The sequence below is a fragment of the Betta splendens genome, chromosome 15 (genome assembly GCF_900634795.4).
Source record: "Betta splendens chromosome 15, fBetSpl5.4, whole genome shotgun sequence".
Taxonomy (NCBI): domain Eukaryota; kingdom Metazoa; phylum Chordata; class Actinopteri; order Anabantiformes; family Osphronemidae; genus Betta; species Betta splendens.
The window spans coordinates 16,852,675-16,876,371 of NC_040895.2; the positions used below are offsets into that span (position 1 = coordinate 16,852,675).

The 23,697-nt window shown below is 43.5% G+C and overlaps 1 protein-coding gene across 5 annotated transcripts in view; it reads right to left on the minus strand.

The window, feature by feature from the left end:
- Positions 1 to 23,697, minus strand: part of ehbp1 (EH domain binding protein 1) — a 94,623-nt gene that overhangs the window by 38,278 nt on the left and 32,648 nt on the right. For all 5 annotated transcript variants that reach the window (XM_041073913.1, XM_029127844.3, XM_029127846.3 and 2 more), the window contains 5 exons: positions 13,114 to 13,292; positions 12,502 to 12,550; positions 7,595 to 8,383; positions 6,620 to 6,652; positions 6,391 to 6,531 (listed from right to left, as the gene is read on the minus strand). In XM_041073913.1, coding sequence (XP_040929847.1) covers positions 6,391 to 6,531; positions 6,620 to 6,652; positions 7,595 to 8,383; positions 12,502 to 12,550; positions 13,114 to 13,292 — 1,191 coding nt within the window. The remainder of the gene's footprint in view (positions 1 to 6,390; positions 6,532 to 6,619; positions 6,653 to 7,594; positions 8,384 to 12,501; positions 12,551 to 13,113; positions 13,293 to 23,697) is intronic.

Genomic DNA, 23,697 nt, shown 5'->3' on the forward strand with positions numbered 1-23,697 from the left:
CGGGGCTGAGACAGAGGGCTGCTCTATGGGCTTGGCGTCAGGTTGAGGACCCCTCTCCACTCTGGAGGCTGTTTTCGAGCAGACGAGCAGGTTGTCGCCTTGGTTGCTCTTTTCTGGGCAAGGAGAAAAGAGGGAGGGAGGGCATGCACCACTGGTCATGTACAGAGACCTGGCGTGGGCACAGAGTGATGCCACACACACACAATCACTATCTAAAAAGTGTTTGCCAACCCACCAGATAGCCAGCCAGTCTGGCAGCCAGTCATGCAGCTCCAGACATTTGTCATGACAGGCTAATTCACAGTCAAGAGGTGCTTTAGGTCTCTATCTTGTCCAGGCACACACACAAAGCACAGAGCATACAAAACCACACGTACAGTTGGGCAGCTGTGCAATAACAAACTCATGAACACTGTTCAGAATGATGAAGCACATATGAGGCAGACACATGATCAACATACATGAATACATGGCTGTGTAACAATTATTAAATATGAAGCACCATAATTATTGCTGTTACTAGCTGAGAGTAAAAGAACAGAATAAACTGAAACATTTGTTTCAGGAAGCCATGAGAATTATAAGAAATATAGTTTTTGCTGGAACAAACTACAGACGCTGAACACAGCTTGATTCCTTGACTGGCAATTAACCAACACCCATTAATATGCTTAATTCCAATCATATACGCATATTCACAAATACTGTGCCCAATATACGACCTTTAAAACCTCCACCGCTCATTTTTGGTAAAGAGAGAAAAGGATTCGGACAGAAATAAGAGTGAGTGGAGGAGTGAGCAAGCGAGCGAGAGACAGCGAGAGCAGGGAGCTTATCGGGCGGCTCCAGACAGAGTGCGTGGATCAATGGGCATGCAAGGCCCACAGCGATCAATGCATTTGATAAAGAATTAAAGAAGAGCCACTGTACACGGCTATCAAAGAAGCAGGACATGGCCTAATTATGATTTGACGGGTGCGTGACCATGATAGGGGTCTCTGCGCGGCTTTGTGTTGTATGTGCATACATGTATATGTCATATGTGTGGGTTGTGCACCTGTAAGTGTAAATGTTTGTGCACTAACAAAGGTGAGGTGTGGATGTCTCCTATTGTATGTATCTGACATGATCAGATCATGTGTACATTTTTCTAGCATCTTACTATGAAGCAGGCAAATGCTGAACTTTACTCAGATTCACACTGTGGTGTCGCTTCCTTGCTTCACTTAATGATTTTAGTCCTTCTGTGCCTCTGCTTTAAGCGTGGGCAGTGTTCCTACGTACTAAACGTTCTTAGCAGATGCAAACAGAAAATGATGAGTATATAAAATCAATGTGATTTGTCTTTTAAACATAAATTTGTGTTTGACTGAATTCGGTTCAACTGTGGTTTCACAACGTCTTTCCTCATCTGTGAGTGTGTTTGTGTGCACATAACAAAGAGCACTTGTACAGCAGGACAGGTAGAACAGGTAGAGTGGAGCCTGGAGACCACACACACACACACACACACACACACACACACACACACACACACACACACACACACACACACACACACACACACACACACACACACACACACACACACACACACACACACACACACACACACACACACACACACACACACAGCCACTGACAGATTGGGAGGTTTTGAACTTTAAATAGACAGCATAATTACTGGGATGAGCAAATGGAAACGGAGAGCGGTAAAAAGAAAAGTGGAGAACATGAGCAGAAACACATGTCAGCGTACAACAGCCTTTGTAAGCAAAGTGTGAGGAGTGTCACCTCTACATAACCCGCTTTTGAAAAAGCTGACTTGGCAACCAGTTCTACACGGGGACTTACTGTCAATAGGGAAGTACACTTAATAACTTATGGAAAATGTAAGACAAAATCCATTTGGCAGCTATGATTAAAGGAACATTTGAAGCTAACTGAACAAAATACCAAACTGCCCTTTTGCAATTTTAATACTATCTGATTGCAGATAATACATCCATTAGAGCAGCTGTTGCATAAGAACATCATAACATGCCATTTCTTACTGCTAATCCAAAGGTTCTATAATTTGACAACCTAAATATAATTTCTTAATAATTAAATAATTTCAGGAATGTTGGCACATAGACTGAGCTTTGTAAATTCACGTTATAACACATATACATCACACAACAGCAACATATCATTATAAAACACAACGCAGGAGCCTGAACAGGACCATTTACACTAAGACAAATTCATTCAATGGTTATTAAATTAAGTTTGCTTTGTTGTAAGGTAGTAGTAAGAGTCTGTGTTTTAGGACATTCGACAATTCACTTGATGGAATGTGAACATGAGGTATTTAAAACACCTGGGTATATATATGTGTATGTGCAGAGCAGCTTTCTTCTGTGACAGCTTGATCACTTCTTGTGATGCAATTTGAAAATTTGTCACTCACACACACACACACACACACACACACACACACACACACACACACACACACACACACACACACACACACACACACACACACACACACACACACACACAATTGAGAGCGCGCCTTTGATCTCCACTCCAGCCAATTCAGTAACGACACATACCCACACACTCCAAGGAGAGCACACACACACACACACACACAGTCCAAAGAAACTCCCCGCCAAACTATTTAGTTTCATTAGGCAGAGATTCTTCAAAAAGAAGAAAGAGAACAAGAGAACAGGAGGGAAGGGGGGTGTGAGAGAAAAAGACGAGGAGAAGAGAAAGACGTGAACGCTGGGAGAAGAAAGGGACAGCAATCACATTAAAATGAGACCTGGAGAAAAACTATTACTGCTGGGGGAAGGTTGAAAAGGAGAGAGAACAGCACAAAGTGTGGAGGGCGCAGGAGAGGGCAGAGGCCATATCTGCATTTTCTAAATAGATTTCTTTTTAATCTATTTGTGCAAAGATGGCGCATTATACTTATGTTTGCACAGATCAAATAGATGAGGGGAAAATTCTGACTGAAAGGCTCGACTTAAAATCCTTTGCAATTACAATATTTGCATTACTGACATAATCAAATGTCCATAGGGTTTTCTTAGATTAATTTAATGTTACCCTTTTAGAAAATGTCAAGGAGAGAGTTATTTGGTGACATGTGACTCATGAAAAAGAGAGAACGCAGTCAGGTTAAGATCAAAAGACAGACCGCGCCTGGGAGGAGATGACCACACCACCAGGTCACCACAGCAGAGGCCCAGGAGTCCCCTCCACGGCGAGGAGAGGGGGCCGGGACGCCGGGCGGCACAAATCAAACGGGACCCAATTATAGGAATCATAACGAGTCAGTGAGCAGGGGAAGTCTCTTACCTGGAAAACACCAGGAAAAGCATTCCTCCGGCGCGCACGCACACAAACGGCGGGAGGAAGCCACCGCGGGCAGGAGCTGCGTTCTGACATTTCTGTTACAGTTTAGCAGCACACGCACACGGTCTCCTCCGAGCCTCGTGTCTCCTGATAATTAGCCTGGCCAGGCCGGTGTGAAATTACTGTTCTCATCTGCTAACGGATGAGAAAACCTGAAGCAAACAGACATGCACGCTCTTCTCCATCACAACAATACGAGCGGGAAACACTCAAAGAAGGAGACACCAACATTTAGCATTTGTTGCGAGGATAAAACAAAAGACTTTGCGTCCACTATTAATGCTTCGGCTGCTGCGGCACTAGCTGCTAGTGACACTACAACAGCATTAAAGAACATCTGCACTGTGACCGGTGATATGTTGTGAAGGCCACCTATGAGGAGGGGGGCAAAACAATTAGTAGCACTGCTGGTCTATTAAAGGCCACATTGAACAGGACAAATCACAAAACGAGTGAAGAGCGAGTGAACAAGACGACGAGACGTGGTCGAGAAACAGAACCACAACAGACGTACAGGCAAGAGACAATCTGAGAAAAGCTCACATTAAGAAAAAAAAGACCAACACAAAGAAAAAGGAGAGAGAGAGAGTGAAAGTAGCTGAGATGAGAAGACGTGGAGGGAGAGAAAGAGACAAAACTGAACCTGTGACCTTAGATGAAAGACCCAGTCACTGTGGGCTACAATTAGGGATGGCAGGAGGGAGAGCATAGGTCAAGAGAACAGGGCTACACACACACACACACACACACACACACACACACACACACACACACACACACACACACACACACACACACACACACACACACACACACACACACACACACACACACACACACACACACACACACACACACACACTTCAAACAAGTATGCAGCATATTGTTCTCCATCCAGCTAACTTCACGTTGCCTGAAGTTACTGCAGCAGTGCATCTATGCATAAACATATGCATTCAAAGAAACATTGAATTTCATTTTTTTTATTTTTACAAAAGTTTCAAACAAGGACTATAGTAAAATCAAAATTAAACTTTTTTTGCTCACAATATTTATTCTAGTTATTCTGCTTGAGGAATTCCTGCTGCAACATTGATTAATTATTTATAAGTTAATTATTTTGATTATTTAATGCCACGCTCAGCTGTTTGTTTTAAATATCAAACCCTTTCTTGCTAATTTGAGCTTTTTTACGCAACAAAGTCCTTCCATCCTGCGGCCCAAACCATTCTGCTGCTCCGAATGAGCCACTTCCCTGAAAGAATAAAGCCTGCTTTAATTGAATTAAATTATACCTTATGCATGCTAAACCGCAAAGTACCTACTTAGACGGATGGGACGGTAAATGGGAAATGCTTCGGCCTCTCCAGCTGATAACATGAACACACACACACACACACACACACACACACACACACACACACACACACACACACACACACACACACACACACACACACACACACAGGCTAATCAAAACAAGACATCAAGTAATCTAATCTGAATCACTAACAATTATCAGCACATTGGCCTCGAGGCCAGTCGTATTCCTTTGATCAATGTTTTCTATTAAAAAAAGTGTAAACAATTCAATACGTCCCCCCTCCGCTGCCTCCTTGTCTTATGCATAAGGCAAGAGAGTGTGTGTGGGGTTATTAGCCAATTGTCCTTGGAAATGAGTAAGGAAATCAGAAAGAGGAGGAGGAGGGGGAGGAAAAAAGCAGAGGGGCGGCTACTTTAAGGAACTAATCTAAGTGAAGTAAGGCATCTTGGTGCACAACAAGGGACAGAAGAGGACCTTTTTTGGTGCAGCAACCGCTTTGAAAAACTCTTAATTTGTTTTCTTCCTCAGAGGAATTTTAACGCCACTAGTCCTTGGAAGGCCTTCATTTATTTCCCCAGATTATGCTGGAATGGTTATTCCTGTGGCCGGCACGCAGACGCAAACACACATTTGCATGTCTCCATGCACACACACACTGACTGCGCACACGAACAGAGGCACCAGCGCACACACTTTAAAAAACATCTAATTCAAGGGCATATTTCTCTTTAAGGATTCAGGAAGCAAATGCGGGAGTATGTGGCTGTTGCCTTTTAGATATTTCATTACTGAAAGGTATTTATTTCATTTTACCCTCAAATCCCTTGTCGTCACAATTCTCACAAGACCATATATTTTTTCTTACCCCCTCTCCCTTTGCGGAGACATTTGGAAACGTTACTGAGGATTTGACCACAATGCTTTCCCAGGGTAACTCCTGGTGCATCCGTGTGCCCCCCCAACCCGTAACTCTCAGTATATTATGTTCACTGAAGCGTGCTCAGTTCAGAGCTGGCAATTTCACTTGCGTCTTCTCTAGTCTAGTTTGCTTCGGTACAGCGATTCTCACCCCCCTATACCATGAATGTTCTTTTGCTGACAGGTGTTTGTGTACAACATTTACTCAGTGTTGGGAAAGTGAGGGGGCAGCAAATTTGTTCATGATGTCAAAAAAATTGACTCGCCCAATAAAACTGATGAAAGAGAGAGAGAGAGACAGAGGAAAAGAGAGGAAGCGCCTCCAGATATAGTTTCTTTCTGACATGTCGAGTTTGTGAAGTTCAGTAGTCCATAAGAGAGTCTCAGCAGAAGTTAATCAAGTGAAGGTCTGGTCTCCTTCTCAAAGCGTTTGCCGAACTACGCTGCTATGTGAAGAGACAGCTTGGACAGGTTTTCCAGCAGGTTGCAAGTGTAGTGAGCAGCAGGAGGAGGACTGTTGAAGTGACATGAGGGTACTGAAAAGGCAGGTGGTCATTCTAGTAGCTGAGTGGAACATGCAGTAAAACACTCCAGTGCACAGAGAGAGAGCACGCGATACAGACGGACAAGAGGATCGGGCTGCGACTGGAGTCGTCAGTCTTTTACATTGTCGTCATAATCGCCAGGAGCACTAGATGTGTTCCCACAGCATTCACACAAACACCAGTCTGACTTACATCACTGACGCCCGCTGCCCTGCTCGGCGCAGCCACGGCAGCGGCGCTCTTGCTGCCGGCTTTGACTGCAGCATCTCTGCGGGCCTGCTCCAGGAGCAGCCGGGCTCGTTCCTTCAGCTCCTCCTGACGGGACAGCACCTTCTGTGGGCAAAGAAACGCTGAGTGTGATCTGGTGAAAACACAACTGAATTCATCAAAGTGGTGTCATGTGCTTCTGAACTTCACTCACCTTCTCAGCTGATACAGCTGCAGGTGATAACTCCTTTGAAAGAAAAGCACATCATGGATCACTTAAGCTTCTACACTGCTACACATTACGACTAAAAACACTGCTTTCTGGTAATAAATTCCCTAATTCTCTTTACAGAATAATGTCACCATATCAGCAATCCAGGATGTTTTACTATACGCAGGTGCAAATAGAGCTTTTACACCGTTTATGCTTCAAACCAGTCAAACCTGCCTGGGTGCAGCTGAGGATGCATCCCGCTAACTAGATAACAGCAGATCAAAATAGGGTGTCATAGTTGTCACAGCCCCCTGCCGCCTCCCCACCCCCCCGTGACCTTTCCACTTGTAAACAGGAAGCAATAATCTGGGGTTAACCAAAGCAGGCGGCTATGTATTCAACGTGTGTTTGTGTGTGTGACTTTGTGCGCACACGCATACAAGTGCGTGCGAGAGAAGAGATGAGGTGTGCTCCGCGCAGAGCGTCGCCACGCCTGAGCAGTCACGGCACCAACTGCCATCAACTGAAGGGATGAGAAATATAATGAAAAATATAATGAAATGTCAAAGCAGGGGGTTTTCTGGGTGCCTTCTATAGTCGCCACATGTTAAAGGCCCGGCCTCAATGTGTCTGGGTCTGGCCAATAAGACAGGCGACGGCAGCATCTAATGCGGAAGGGCAGGATGTTCGTACGGTCATCTCTGCAACGGAATCAATGGGGTTTGGATTTGAAGCTTAGCAAAACACCAGCAGGGAGAGAACGTTCAAGCGCATCCTCTGTCTGATGCAGCTGGAAAAGTTTCAGTCAAAGCAACAACTGGCAGGTTAATATATCAGAGCAATTACAGCAGCGTTTGGGATTTGGGATTCATAAATCATCTAAGAAAATGTATCAAACCTCTGAACTCTAATATGTTTATCCACATCTGCAATAAATTGGATTTAAAGGCTAAATCCATTGTCTGGGGGTTTTACCTGTTTCGGAGGCGGCTCTGTGTGGTTGACTGGAGGGGAGCTGGTGTCTGAGACAGGCTCAGACTCTGAGTGACGCAGACTGGCCCTTTTCTTCTTGATGAGGTCCGCATCCCTGTTGTAGGAGAAGCCCAGCTTGTGGTGGGGTGGAGAAGAGGGCCCTTTCCTGGTTGGAGAGCCAGGTTCTGTCCTTTCGTCCGTTCTCTCCTCTCCCGTCTCCTCCTTCTGCTGTCTTTCTTTCTCCATCTCTCGTTCCACTCTCTGTGGTAACTCACTTAAGTCTAAAGTGTTGGCTTTGAGCAGGTTCCCTCTGTCCTCCGAGCGCGGTGCTGTCACGTGGGTCGAGCCTGTTGCAGAGCTGGCTAATACTGTGCGTGGTGATGGTGAAGGTGAAGATTGCAAAGCCCCTTTTGAAGTGGCTGAAACTCCTCCTGCTTCAGTTGTCCAACCTGGCTCCATCACCGCCTCCTCTTGGTCTTCAGCGCCATTAGATTCACCAGCAGAGGCAACAGGCTGAGAATTAGCCTGGCGGTGCTGCACGTCACTGAGTTCAGCGTAGAACTTGTCCTGGCCGATGGAGGCGTTCGTATCGGTTTCAAAGTCGCCCACTTTGTATGTGCTGCGACTGCTGTTGGCCTCGATCTGCACCACATTGAGCTCCTGACCAGAGAAGTGGGCCCGGATCTGGTACAGGTAGGTCATTACGGTCAGCTTGTCAGGTATAGCCAGCAGCACCATATCAGACGGTTCCAGGAGACGGGAGATGCCCAGACTGGCGAAACCATCATACGCCTGGCAAAGACAAGAGGAAACAAATGAGTCCAGAGATACGTCAACAACGTCACACTCATAAAATTATAGTTCAAATTCAATAGAGAAAAAATAACATGGATGGAGATGTCTACACCTGTAATAAAAGCAAGTCAGGATGCTATTTGGAGCATGCATGGACCACGTGTGTCTGTGTGTATTCTTGCGCAGACACCTTTGGCATGGCTGCTGACAGGTCATGTCAGGGATGGTTGTCCCCGATAAGAGACGGAGATACCCCAAGACAGAGCGCTTAATCCCAAAGTATGTGCCCCTATCGCTCCCCTACATCAACCTGCCCACGCTCTCCGTCACGCGTGTAATTGGTCTGATTAGAGTCTGATGAGAAAATACAGGTCTGATTATCAAGCGACACACGAAACCCAATCCCCCATCACCAGACAGACTGAGACACAGAGACAGAGAGAGAGGGGATGAAAACCATTATCGCAGCCAATGACAGGTAAATAAATAGATTAAGGGTGCACACACACCCTCCGTTTCAGCGCACACACACGCTTCTCCCCCACGTATCACAGCTTGTATCTGGCCTGCTTGATAGTGTTGATCTGATTCCAACCTGTTGCGGCGCTCGTTTGTTTCACTGCCTTCGTAAATCGCCCCAGTCTATCAATCTCACTCTCTTCCTCCTCGTCTCCCTCTCCGACATCCAGCCCTGTGTTTTTAACCTTCATTTACCCCAGGATGCTCTGAAAAGCTTCTGTAGTTCCTTTCAACACAGGGCTTTGACTTTTTTTATCCTGCTTCCAGGTTTTATAGCCTTTACAGACCAGGCAAATGGTCTGTAAAGCATGAACAATGTTTTATCAAGTCACTACTTTGCATTCATTCATTCTATCTGAGAGTATTTTTTGTAAAAACTATTAAGTCCAGTGACAGGATGGACGAAACCACCACTGTGCCTCAATAACAGATATTAAATGAAAGCCTGTACACAAAGTTCTTTAACTATTTAAATGTATGTATTTGTTTCTATAACAGAGAACTGAAGACCTGAACATACTGTAAAGAGACAGAAATCCAATAACAAGGTGATGGTTTTGAGATTGAGAGCTATCTCAATTTACAACCAATTATGATCCCTTTTGTAGATCAGGACTCGTTTTTACTCTCACTCCTTTTGTTCTTGTCTACTGATAGAAAAGGGTAACAATAGGTGGCACATCTATGCTCACTTAGGGTAATAGTGTGAGAGAGTGTGTGTAAAGAAAAGGAAGTAGGAAATAACTGACAACAAAGAGAAAAGAGAGAGAACACAGAGAAGTTTGCTTGTACAATGAGCCAGTTTCACGTCTTTCCTACTTCACCTGCCAGAAAAGGAGTGTGACAGAAAAAGAATGAATATGGGAAACAAGGAGGCCTGATTGGGTTTCTAACACATATTCAGGGGAGCATTGTTCCCCTCTCGCCAAGGGTCGGCTGTGAAAACGAGCGACAACTTTGCTGCTCAATAGAGACAGGATGAAAGCGAGAAAAGAGCGAGAGGGAGAAAGGGAGAGACGAGAGGACGACAGGCCGTCGGCCGGGTTTTGTTTTCAGAGCCTTCACGCGTTATCGTCTTTCTGACATCAGTGTTTTGCTTTAACGGCATAAAAATATTAAACTCGCCTGGTGATGACAAAGCAGACAGAGGAGGTGATGCAGTGAGCGCAAACAACAAAGCCACACACAATTAGAACTAAACATGAGTTTTACTGGGTGTTTATTACATTTATCAGCCCTGGAGCTTATTACAATCTAAAACGATAGACAGCACCAACGCACCTAAACTTCTAGCCTTGGATTTTTCCATTTTTTCCCCTTTAACAATCATTTTGTATTTTGGGAAATATCTCGTTTTCAAGCTTTCCATCATTCCACTGACAACACTTTTGCTCTGGACTAAATGTCACTGTCCTCTGCTCCAGGCCACTGGTCCCTGCTCTGCCCCCCCCACCTAAATGACTGACAGGTATCTATCGCTGTCAATCATCTACACCCCGTCTTCTCAGCCCAACCCCTAACAGTTGTGCTTAGGGCACTTTAGCCTTGTGCTACACTATCAGATGGCATGACAAATGACTTCTCCTTGGACTCATTACACACACACACACACACACACACACACACACACACACACACACACACACACACACACACACACACACACACACACACACCCACACACACACATACACACACACACACACACACACACACACACACACACACACAACCAGACAAGAGCATCCAAATACACAGGTGCTTAGAATTTGAAAAACTCCTCCAGCAGACAGATCGTGTATGATTACATCCACAATCACTGAGACTTGCATACATGCACACGTTCCATGATGAAAGATCAGTTCAAAGGCTGCGTATGTTCTAAATATTCACTTCTCTTTTTTTCCAGCCCTCCCCCAATATTGATTATCCTTATCTGTCATAATTCAGCACTGTCTGAGCTTATTGCAATCACTCCTCACAGACAGACTGTGAAAGGATGAGGGGGCATGTTTATCAACAGGGCATGAAAAGCAGAGATAGGTGTCGTTTCTATTTCCATTTCTGCTGCTTCATTCAATAAAACATTTCCATGATAATAAGAACTCGGTCTTTAACTCTGTTCATCACTCATCTTCATTTCTTCTCTAAACATTTCATTCATTAACCCACTTTTCTATCTACTTCTTGCTACAGTCTACACGCGTGCTTCCTTTTCCCCTGCTGGTATTCTGAACACCTTCTGGTTCAAGTTCAACACCTTCAGGGTGATACATGACACAAAATGCATTTCTTTCTCAGCCACCTACAACAACAAGTTTTATTTCATGTACAGTTATGTGCAAACAAGCGTTCAGACGTCATGTCACATCAGTTACTAATCAGATTTTCTAGTCTTGAAAACAAACTCAAACTGGCTCGAGATGAAAGTAATACTTGTTTTAAGTCTTTGACGACCAGACAGCTCAAGTGTTAGGAGTTTCTGACAGCACTACATCAGCTTTAGACAACTTCATCAGACTTAACCAACCAGATTTACCTTAGTATCCATCATAACACACATGTTACGCCTCCTGAGTGCTGAGGAGGTAACAGGTGATATCAACCTGCGTTGCCTCTGTGCACTGCAAAGGAACAGCATGCTCGGGCAAATGCACATCAGCACCAGGTGTAGATCTCCACAAAGGAGCTGATGGCAGCATGCTGGGTACAGTGGTGCTGCTATTCAACAGCTATCACCCTCTACGGCATATTCCGTTATTACTTATATCTAACCAATTTCTTCAGGGCTACTTGAGTACCTGGAGGGGGTGAGGGGCAGTTAGCAGATATGGAATTGGGTCTTTCCTTCTCCCCCCACTATGGTTATTGTCAATAGGGTAGCATTCATGCCTAACAGGGCCACCAGAGGTTATCGCTGAGCCAGAGTGTGTAGGAGAGGAGGAAATCAAGCTGCAGGAACCTGGCGCATATCGTACTGTGTAGCCCTCGGGGCCAGCGAGGGGACAGGGCGCCGGTGTGTCTGTACTGTAGGTGTGTGTGGTAGCTCACAGAGAGGGGAAAAACAGGAGCGCACACTCAGGAGGTTTTTCCACAATGTTTGGGACGTAGTGACAGTTCAGAGGCAACACTGTGACAGAACAATGAGGAAAATAAGTGTGTATTTCATTACAAAACAAGCCAGCACCAATAAACGCATGCATATCTTTTCCTACACAGTTTGGCAAAGGTGTGCAAACACAAGACTTTTAGAAGCCACGAGCAGACTGAGGAGTTAAGATCTCCACCATCTCACCTCTGCCAGATGACTGCGTTATGCTTTGGACACACACAGCCAACTGCACACATCACAGCAGGGGAGGCTTCTTATGAAAACTGTCATTATAAGATTTAGGCTGTGGTGTGTGTGTGTAATTGTGAGAACACACATTTCCCAGCATTTATACGTGTGCCCACTCTCCCCCCTGCCTCAGACCATGTACACGTATACCCACTACATCCAGGGATTAATGGCAGGTCTCTAAATAAGGCCAAATGGAGAAGTGAATGGGAGGGAGCTAAGTGGTGTGAAAGCCCCAGCGGTGGCTGCTTCTTACCTTTTTGTTGTTTTCTTTAATATCCTGAGGATTGAGCGACTTGTAGTCTCTGGAAGAACAGTGGGGAGGGTCAAAGAAGAGACAGGCAGAGAGAAAAATAGGAGACAGAGGAAGATAGCAGGAGAAGAGGTGTGTTTAAATATGCGTCACATGTAATGGCATTAGAACTGTAACATGCAATTTCATAGCAGTGCAATCAACAGAACTAATAGAGTGGAAAATATGTAAAAATAACAGGCCGGAGTGCAAAGGCACACAAGCGTAAACACACATACACACAGAGTGTTTTACTGAATTATCATTATGTCTGCTCTCCAGATGTGGCTGCAGGTTATCTGTACGTTGTACTTCTGTGAAAATACTGACTCTAATACTAAACATTTAATGAACTGGTTCCTTAAAACGTTCATACAGAACTATAATCCAACAGACAGTTAAAATGAGACACGCGTTTCAGGTAAACGTGCAACTCTATTTTCAAATATGGGAACGTGTGCACACATCTGTCATCTTTATTAAACACACCAACAGGAATGATGAACAAAAGGGAAGCACATGGTCAGGTTAGCAAATGTGAACCAGGAGTTCCCATAGAGAGTGCGTGTTTCGTACATGACATCGGGCCTGAAGTGGTGCAGCAGGGCGCAGAAGGCCAGGCCATTCCTCCAGGACGTGGTGAAGTTTGTGATCTTCACGCCACGGTAGTTCTTGGTGACCTCGCGGCACCAGGCCAGCAGCGACTGGCTGGCGTTGGGTTTCCCTCCTAGAACTGGACTCGGAATGGGACTGGGCTGCACCAGAAGAGTGAGAGAAGGACCGCTTAGTTTACAGTGTTTATCATCTTCATGTGGATTCATTTAGACGTTTAGCATATAACAAATTACTACTGTATAATATGTTTACAGAAACAAATGCTCCAATCCCCTTTAGTCACATTAAAACTCCTTGCCGCTGCCTCCATGTCTGAGCTGCTTTCATTAGTGTTTTTCCCGTTATAAAATGATTCACACTAGCAACCTCCACCCAATAATTAGCATGCCATTCTGACACACAATGAGCCTGTACTTGTACGCACACGGGCATACATCATAATGAAGGCTCATTGAAGAGGCACTGTATGACCGTGGATAATGTAAACATCTTATTAAGTAGCTCCGCCTTTGAAGTCTTATCTGGGTCAAACGCTTTCACTATTGGGAGCCTTTTCTTTCCCGGACTCCAAATCCCACAAATCCTTGGTGCCTTGGAGACAGTGGTCTTCCTCTGACCGGCAGAACCAATGCTATTCTGTTTTCTTGTAGTTGCCTGTTCACTAATCTAGTTATGGAGCCACTGATACGAGCTAATTCTCTGAGATAATTCTCTGTAATTCATTAAAGGACAATAATCAAAAGGGCTATAAAAATTTTTAAATCCAAGTGCATATTAGTAGCGTATGCAGGACAACTAAATTAGCATGAGTAATAAAACAGATTAGGTTAATTACAAGGTGCAATATGTTTAAGTAGGGTCTACGTTCTGACAAAACTCATTTATATGATTTAATACTTTCAGAAAATAATCAGTAATTTAAAAAGTGGATATTTGGGATGTGTTTTATTTAAACCATACAATCTGCTGATCTGAATTGCATTTAGGACATGTGACAGACTGATCCAGCTAATAATATAAAAGTCTCCCCAAGTCATGTGATATGAATGAAATAAAAAGTTAAACCGCACTTTGTCTTAGTTAGTTTAAAAAACAGGTGATTTTCACCGCAGTAATAAGTTAATTCAGTTTTGAGGACACATTGTGAAGGCCTGTACGTTGCTTGTGGTGGCCCATCAACGCCCTCTGTTGGTGGCGTTTTGTTACTGCAAGAATTGGATGTAAACACTGAGTCACATATGTGATTGGAATTAAGAAAGGAGAATTATAGGATGATATTTAAACGAGTTGATAATTATTGAGCCCAGAGAAAAGCTATAAAAAGGTCCAGGATATATGAATACTAATATATTTACTTCATTCTCATACCTACAGCACAGGTGCAAGATCAGAGTACAACATCAGCATGACGTTAGTCTAAACTACCTGGATGTGTCTTTGCTCATGTACTGCAGCAGTGTGACCACAAGCCTAGAGCCTGGTGAGACGCCAACAGGCCAAAACAGATGAAAAAGACTGGAGGCTCTCTCTAATAGCAACTCCTAACCTTTCTACCAGCGTGTGTGAATCACGCAGGCCCCTATGGCAGTCTGGATGCAGGGAGACGGAAGCATGAGCCCGAGGGGCGGACACTTGACATTTCCGGCTCATCTTTAAAAGAGGGCCTTAACCTTTCCCCACAGCTACTCCAGACACGTTTTAGGCTTCCTCCACACTGCCTGTGTGCCACTCCAGCGAGAAGGAAGAAAAATGACAAAAAAGGAAAAAAAATTACTAATTGAAATTACCCTATGGAGCAAAAAGGTCATTACAAACTATGTCTGTGCCTCATGAAGTGAGTTGTCACTTTTAATGACATCATTTACCTTCAGTACTTTCACCTTCAGCGAATTATTCTTAGTGGCTGATAAACTTGCTTCTCCAGGTGCCTTCAGCTTTTGTCCCTGTTTGTGTGCGTGTCAGTAGTCTGGAGGTTTTGTGGAGTGGTCTTCCTCCAGGCCTTCCCTTTCTGCTTTTCAAGTGACGGTTGAAAGTAGCTGTCTAATTTGAGCGGCCTAATTACCTGGGATTAGCGACCAGGTGCTATTAAAGCAATTAGACACACAACACACTCCAGTGCCGCAGACCCTGTACCTTAGCGGTACCGGTGGAGAGCTACTTCTATTTCTGTGAGGACGCTCGCTGACATAATGCATCATCCAGCTCCCTAACCAAACAGCAGTTATGTGATTAAACACTTTATTCAACCTAACCTCAACCTTAGTTCAACCAAGGAACCTCAAAAACTATCTTCACATATACATAGAAAATATCTTTACATATCTTTGAAATGACCTCACTCCTGGTCCATATATAACACAACCATAGAAAAAACAACATATTAAACAACTGGCAACACAAATCTCCAACTCTCCTACAGGACATGCTCCAACTCACCTGTCTACACGAGTATCTGAGCAAGTTAAAAAAAACAGACAGGTCATAATTTGCACGTGTCCTTCAACGTGAGGAGGACAAAAACGTGGTTGCAGCAGTTACTGGTGCGTGACTAGTGATGACCCCATGTTCTTCCCACCCCAAACTGATGTAATTTCCTCAATCGGCAGCCCAGGCAGTTCCATTATGCTCTTTCCTGATAAAGGTTTACAAATGCATCTACGCACAGAAGCTTTCAATGTCCATCAAATACTGAGGAAATACCGTATCTTCCTTTACAGAAACTGGCTGCATTTCCTTAAGACACAAACACAGGAGGAGTGAGAATTTCAGGAGGAGCAGAAATGCACCCAGACAAACTGTTTGCTGTCTTGCCTGAGGGAAGGTGTGCACACGTATGTGATCTGTGTGTGCCTGCCTTTTATCTGTCTGTGTGAATGTCACTAGCCGTGTGTATGTGTAACACTGACACAGCCATGTAGCTAGCTCGGCTCCAGGGTAGGATTAGCAGAGAGCACTGCCTCGGCCCACAAACATTTCATATTAAAAAATGAAAAGGCAACCTTCATTACTATCAGTGGCACATAACCTCCCCTCGTCCTCCTCTGCTACTATTATACACAGCCCTAACAGCCTGCGCAAAAAATACAAGCCACTGACAAGAGATTCCATTATTTCTGATGCCTTAGTGTCAACAACATACATCCGACAGGGCAAGAAAAAAAAAATGGGAAAAGGATGTGGGAGAGAAAGAACGGGGGGCTGAGCTCACTACAATGCCTGAATGACAAGATAGGAGGAAACCTGGGAATGGAAGCTTCCAGATTCCTGCTGGTGCTGAAGTCAGGAGGATTTCAGTGTCAGCAAAGTGATTTTGGAGGGATGTGACTCCAGATCTAGAATCATCAGTGGGCTGAACTATGACATGGGAGATTTGAACAGTTCTCCACCAATGACAGAATTTAGATTTGGGCAACACACCAATACCTCTCAATAATCTCTGTATGAGAGTAAGACACATCCTCTGACAAAACTGCTTCATCAACGTGGCCCAAACAGGGTAAAGCCTGTTCAGGCAGGGCCAAACTTCATTCTAGCTATAAAGTTTAGGTAAAGTTAATAGAATTGTTGTAGAGAAGTTGCTATTGGGCCGTGAAGCTGCACCAAATACAAACATACAAAATCACATAGACTTTACATTCATGTACACTGAGGAATATGAAAACTGTCCTTCTGTGTCATAAAAAAGATACAAGTCAAACGCCTTAAGTGGCAGCTTTGTCTCTTACTCCGGGGCACAACGCTTCAATGGAAACTTAACTGGCCACAACCAAACGACATAAACCCGCGACTCTGTGGAAAGAAAAGAGCTTCCGTGTCTTTCCAATCTCACTTTCATGGCTTCAAAGCAGAGTCGGGGAGTGTCAGATTTGAGGAGGTGTTGGATCGCACACTCTTTAAAACTTGTAATCCGCTCAAGAAGCCTACAGCAAGAATGAAAAAAAAAAGTAGCCTGTGCACACAAACACGCAGATTCATTCAAATCACAGCAGAATCTTCTGGACTTGCATACATGCTCCACCTCTAACACAATGATGTGACCACACAAAGTAGTGAAAACAACATACAGCAAAATTTAGACAAACGAAAGCTCTCAGACCCGACATCTTGTCATTACAAAACATAAAGGAGCATCACCGTCCACATCTCACACATGGAATTAAGCTTGTGGATGGCTGCGTGAGAGCAGGAACGAGAGAGCAAAGTCCAATCAAAAGTTCAATTATGTAAATGGAGGTGTGGAGTGGATGGAACAATGAGAGGAGTGGGGAGGGGCAAAAGGCTGGAACAGGAGCGAACGTAGCGTGAAAAATAATACACATTAACATACAATAGAAATATCACATTACTGCTGTATCACACTTAGGAACCCTCCTGGTACAGATGTGTGACTGTGTATCAACACACTGAGTGGTTAAGTCAGGCTTCTGTGTGTGTGTTGGCAGGGTGAGCAAAGAACTTGCAGGAAGGTTGAATATGTGAACCTGCTGCTTCAGGGGAAAGTATTAGGATGCTGCAACGACTCTCAATAAGACAAACTTAAACTGTTTCAACACATTTATGCCTCAGATGTGAATAATGTCACAAAAATATGTAAATGTATTCATCAGGATATTGATGAAAATGAGGAGTTGTACTGATTTGTTCAGATGCAGATATGCTTCGCATCTAGCAGAGAGGCTGCAGGCCAAGACAGAGGGCCTCTCGGCAATTGGCTACCAAGATGTAAAATGCAAAAATCAGTAAAACCCAGTCTCCTTTTCCAGGACTGTTCTGCTTCCAAGGCCTATTTTGCTCCAAAGGCATAACTGTGCAAAGCAGCAGAAACACAACGTAGAACAGGACAGACACGGCTTTGAAACAGAAATCAGAACCATTCACTGAAAAAAAGAAAACATCATGAAATAACAGTTTGGAGGAGGAGGCAGACAAAGGAGTGACTGTGCCAGGCTGCAGTGTGCCCACCCGCCCGCCTAACGTGTAACGCAGGGGCATAATGCGGTGTAAGCACTGGCTTTAGCTTGTCATGGAAACAGCAGTAGCATTACCCACACTCACGCCTCTGCAAATTAGCTTTGGCTGGAAAAACTGACGCGCAGGGTGGGGAAGTGTGGGACAGAGGGTGCGTGTCTGTGTGCGTGTGGCTGATGCTACAGCAGCTGGAATTCAGCAAATCACTAAAAAGACAATAGCACTTTGTTGCACAAATCGTCGCCTTCCTATCAATCAGCCAGGTCCAGACAGAGATCATGAACATGAGCTCCCAGTCCAATAAAGAGGACACCGTCGCCACTCCAACGCCCGTCTTCGTCCACCGGTTTCTCTTTCTGCCCTTGTTGAAGGCACCACATGCACAAACACCCAGGGGATGTTCTATAAACACCTCCATCCACAACAGAAGCTCGTCACATCTCACATTAACGGTTGTGCTGCTCTCGGTTGCTGTATTTCAGAGCTGTTCATTGGCAAATATACGTCTAAAAAGACTTGAACGTTGTATAATAACCAGTGGATGTCTTTACTGCTAAACTATTATGTGACAATATTGGGATTCTTTGACAAAACAAATGAAAGTTGTCAGTAATGTTACAAGTTCTGCTGATCCATATTATGCAGTTTAATCCATATGTAATCTAAAAAGGCCCAGCGCCACTCCACCGTCTCATCCTCTGCAAATAAATAAGTAGTCTTTGAATGGAGGGAGGAAAAGAGCCTAGCTATCGTAATTATCTCCTTAACTGCCATCTTCAACAAACAAATTAGTGCTGCAATGGATTCAGAGATCGGCTGCACTGATAATGTCTCCATTTATCAAATTAATCTGAGCCTGGGCAGGAAAAACTCATTAAGGAGGCCACTTTAGGAATTATGGTGTGCAGGTAAAGAGGGTGACTGTGTGAGGGGTGGGGTGGTCCTGACATAGCTGTTGCTCACCCCCCCCCACCACACACCACTGCCATTGTCCAGCGCAGCGTGGGCTCTAAAGTGATGAGAGGGGTGATAGCACAGCCAATTAAAATGAACATAATTACAAAGTCACCTCTTTGACTCCTGATCAGAATACACATGCTGAAGAAGGTGGAGGGGGAAACGAAGGGAGGACTCAGAAAGAGAGAGAAGCAAACAAAAATGGGAATCATTTCTTACAAATGAATGACATAGTGGAGCATTTAGAAGGACTTCATAGCGAGGGCTATATTAACAAATGTAAAACACTGCTGTAATGATGTGGTGGTAAGTGTAAATACAGTATGGACTGCATACAGAATTTTTGCAAGGTCAACTAAGCTCCAAGAAACTCTCAGACAACAGGGGAATGATCCCACTCACTGATCCATGAGTTAAGCGCTAAAAATGCCACTTAGAATTTCCTATAGCACGTAAGCGCACGCACCTGCATATGGTAACAGTTCAAAGAGGGGGGTTACTGGAGAGGTTTATAAGGAGGCAATTAAAGCCTTATCATTCCTACACTCGCTCTCCGCTTCTGCACGCACACACATTTAAACACACAGAAAGACAAATCACTCAGACTAACTCATAAGGTACTTCCTTTAAGTCCTTTACAAATTCTAGAGAATGGTTGGTTTAATTCAATTAAAACATACTGGGGGCCACTTAAGGATGACGGGAGAAGGTATGGCATGACTAAGTGAGTGAGTTTTCAAGAATGTGCGGGGGGTCTTGGACCTTCTTGGGGTTCAAGGAGTTTTCAAGTGCATGGACTTCTATCAGCTCACCCAAAGGCCCCTTAAACCTCACCCCAAAACCCAGAGTCCTTCTGGGTTTAAGCCCACACACACCTGGAGGACTGGGGCAGATTAAGCCCAGATTAAGATAAAGTTACCCCTTCTTCGGCCGCTATGTCATTCAAACCCCTGGCCTCTATGTCCACTGGATAGAAGGACACAAGACAAAAAAAGGTCTGGTTCATTCACATACAGGCACACACACGCACACACACACACACACAAAGAACTCTCCTCTCTGGTCATCCTCATAAGTCCTATTAGTCTGTTATGGAGCCTCTCATAGCAGACATCAATCATGGAGGGATTAGTCAATTCCCTCTCTAAATGAGTGGCGAGGGATACTTCTCCTTAACTCTGAAGCAGGTCTCTCTCTCTCCCTCTTTCAGAGATTACACAGCGATTTGTTTTCATTTTGTTCCATCTTCATCATTTTCTGTTTGACTTGCTTTTCATTTCTCTCTCTTTTGCTCAGCATCTCCCTGGTTCTCTCCTGCTTGCAGCTTGTGAGGTAATCCTTGGCAGATAAAACTAAGGAGGACTTACCAAAGGCAGATTACAAGCAGCGCTTTGCGGAAGGCCCTTTTACACCAGTCGGCACGGGTATTGAAGAGAGTGAGCTCTTCTCAGTGCTTAACTTGTGAACTCGACATGCACCCAACAGAGGAAGACGTGGAAAAATGATAGCCGCATTACAGTAACTGGATCAGAATATATCCCTCACAACATACACAAGATAGTACACACACACACACACACACACACACACACACACACACACACACACACACACACACACACACACACATACACACACACACACACACACGCTAGTCATTTCATGCAACCATGTATAAAATTGAATTTTGAATAGTCACTATAAATATTAACACTAAGCTTTTTATTTATTGACTTAAAATCACTAAACATATCAATGTCTGGTGCCCTGAGACACTTTAGAACTGATACTGTGCATTAGGTCTGAATTTAAATCAATTCCTTCTTGAGCAGACTATTCAAAATCCTTTAAGGCTTTAATTCATCCTAGATGCTGGAGTTACAGTAGTTTGTTTAAGGAAGCATCAATATCCTCATAAACTAAACTGGCAGAACATCCACATTCACCTATACCTTTATAAGTCTTAGGACACAAACTGCTGAGTTCTCTAGCCAGTAACATCTACCTCTCTGCCACACTTGATGACAGTGATGCCCTGCAGCATGAAACAACAGCAGGGAGCCAAAGATCGAACTCAGACCACATGAGAGGAGAAACTGGGTTTCCTCTCTCCCACAAGATCCAATGACAGACCACTCAGGGACGGCAAGGAAGAGGTGAGGAGGGGTCCACGTTGGGAAAAGCAGACATTGAGAGGTACTGACTCAGTCCTCCTCTCCAGGATTATTCTCCTAATATTACACAGCTTATGGAAAGGCCAACACGGCCGAGGGAAACCAGCGAGGCTTCAGTGCACCGGTCCCAGAAATAGAATCTGCTACGACCACTGGCCCGACTTCTGTTCTGTAACCGATTTTACATTGTTACATTATTATATTATTTTACGTTTTAAATAATTAATTATTGGGCTTTATTATTATTATTATTATTATTATTATTATTATTATTATTATTATTATTATTATTATTATTATTATTATTATTATTATTATTATTATTATTATTATTATTATTAATCCATGTTAAATTATTGTGAATTATTGTTCAGTTATTTTATTGGGCTTCCTTATTTTCTTGGTAAATAAATGAGACAGTGAAGAGAACTGAATTAAATTCTAAATAAATGAAAGCCATTTAACATCAATTAAAACATAATCCTTACTTTCATCATTTCCTCCATCTGACCGTCTTTGTCGCAAGGTATATCAAATCTTAGGAGAGAAGGCAATAACGTCTGACTGTATATTAGGATAACAAGCTGGGAGACCTCAGAATGGGCTACAATCAGAGCACAAGAAATGACTGTCCTCGTCTCTCGTGCTTCCTCTGTCCTCCAAAAACACCCCTCAGTAGTCACGGCAACCTCTGTAACAATTCACAGTTAGGATGTGGTCCTCTCCTGCCGCGAACCTTGGTGAAAGCTAATTAAGAAATATCGCAGCCTTCTGCGAACTCAATTAAATAATGTTAATTTATTCTAATTTCAATTTGGAGGTAGTCTGAACTGAAGGAGGGGCTGTGAAAACAAAGTCTGACAGAGGAAGAAGAGCTCTGGCCTCTGCCTCCCCCTGGCACAGGAGCTCTCACAACCTACAAAACTATTTAATTTGAACCTTTTGATTAACATAAGTAATCACACAAGCCCTTAAACTGAAGGGGAGAAAGAAAAATACCTCTTCTGTGGGTTTGGTGTGTGTTAAAGACAGAGATATAGTTGAAAGTAATAAAGACACTGTAAGATCATACAGGCAGGATTTACTGTAGGCGGCATTAAATGTGTCTCGATCAAAGGAACAGTATACGAAGCTCAAATGTATAAAAGGTAAAATAAAATATATTTTGTTTTGTATGAATACAACATGTTGATGTTATAAAGTTTTATGTTAAATGTAATGCATAAAGTGCCAGCGATTTGAAGTTGAAGCCCCTTTGTGAAAATATTTAAATTATATAGAAATTCTTTGCTAAAACTTGAACCCAAAGACATATACCAGCTTGAAACTTTTCTTTATATGAAAATAAGGCAAATAATTCATGAAGCGGAAACTTGATGAAAATCCAAAGATCAGAGCATCTAAGTGTAGAGCAGCTCGACTTTAGAATAGAGATGGAGATGAAACAAAAGGAGGAGCAGGGGATCACTGTATTACTGGGAGGGGTAAAATCAGCCTCAGGCAGAAGAGATGGACTGAATCAGACCAGACAGAGCTCACAACCCGCCCAACAGGAACTTCCTCTGTTCATTTAGATTAATCCCACAGACGTTTCCATTCTACCAGCTCCCTCAGATGCTAAACTTATACGTGACTCCACGAGGATCTGTATCTTCCAGACAGAGATGGAGACACAAGTGGCACAGGAGACACAAAGCATCGACCGACAGACACACTTTGACCTAGTTTGGGATAAATCTTAAATACTAACGAAAATCAGACAAATCAATTCAGCATCTTTTCAATTACTTTCATGCTTCAGGCATTAAGACTATCACAACAAAATACTATGGGACTCAAAAACTATCCAGTGAGAATCCAAAAGTAAACTGTTAAACTAACAAATGCTGACACAACAGATGCATCTCACTTGTCCACTGATGCCCCTTTATTCCATCCACAAACTGCCAGCATGAAACGTGTGCTACGCTGGCAGGACTCCCAGTCTTTGAGCTCCTGTAAGAGTCGATGTAAATCCCCTCCCTTTGTGTAACACCTGTGTATAGAGCGAGCGTGCACACAACATATGTCCCGTGGAACAGCTGATTTCCCCAAACTGAGAGGGAAGTATTCGGTTCTAATGCAATGTCAAGGAGGATAAAGCGCAAGTTGAACTCGAAATCTGCCAAAGTGAATTTTAACACATGAAACAGAGTGTTTCTTTTTAGCATGTAGTAAATTATGACATAACTTTCTGTGGTTTATAACTATTTATAAATGGTGTTTTGGGGTAAAATGTTTTTATTTCTCCTTTACGTTAGAACCCTGACCCTCCTAACTATCCTAACGTTACCTTTGAATAGAATAAATGTACAAAGACCTAAAGCTAATCTTCACTGGTTAGCAAAGATGACATTTCATTTAACAAAATGCATGACAAGATGTTTCAAAGCCTTCGGGGCTGGTT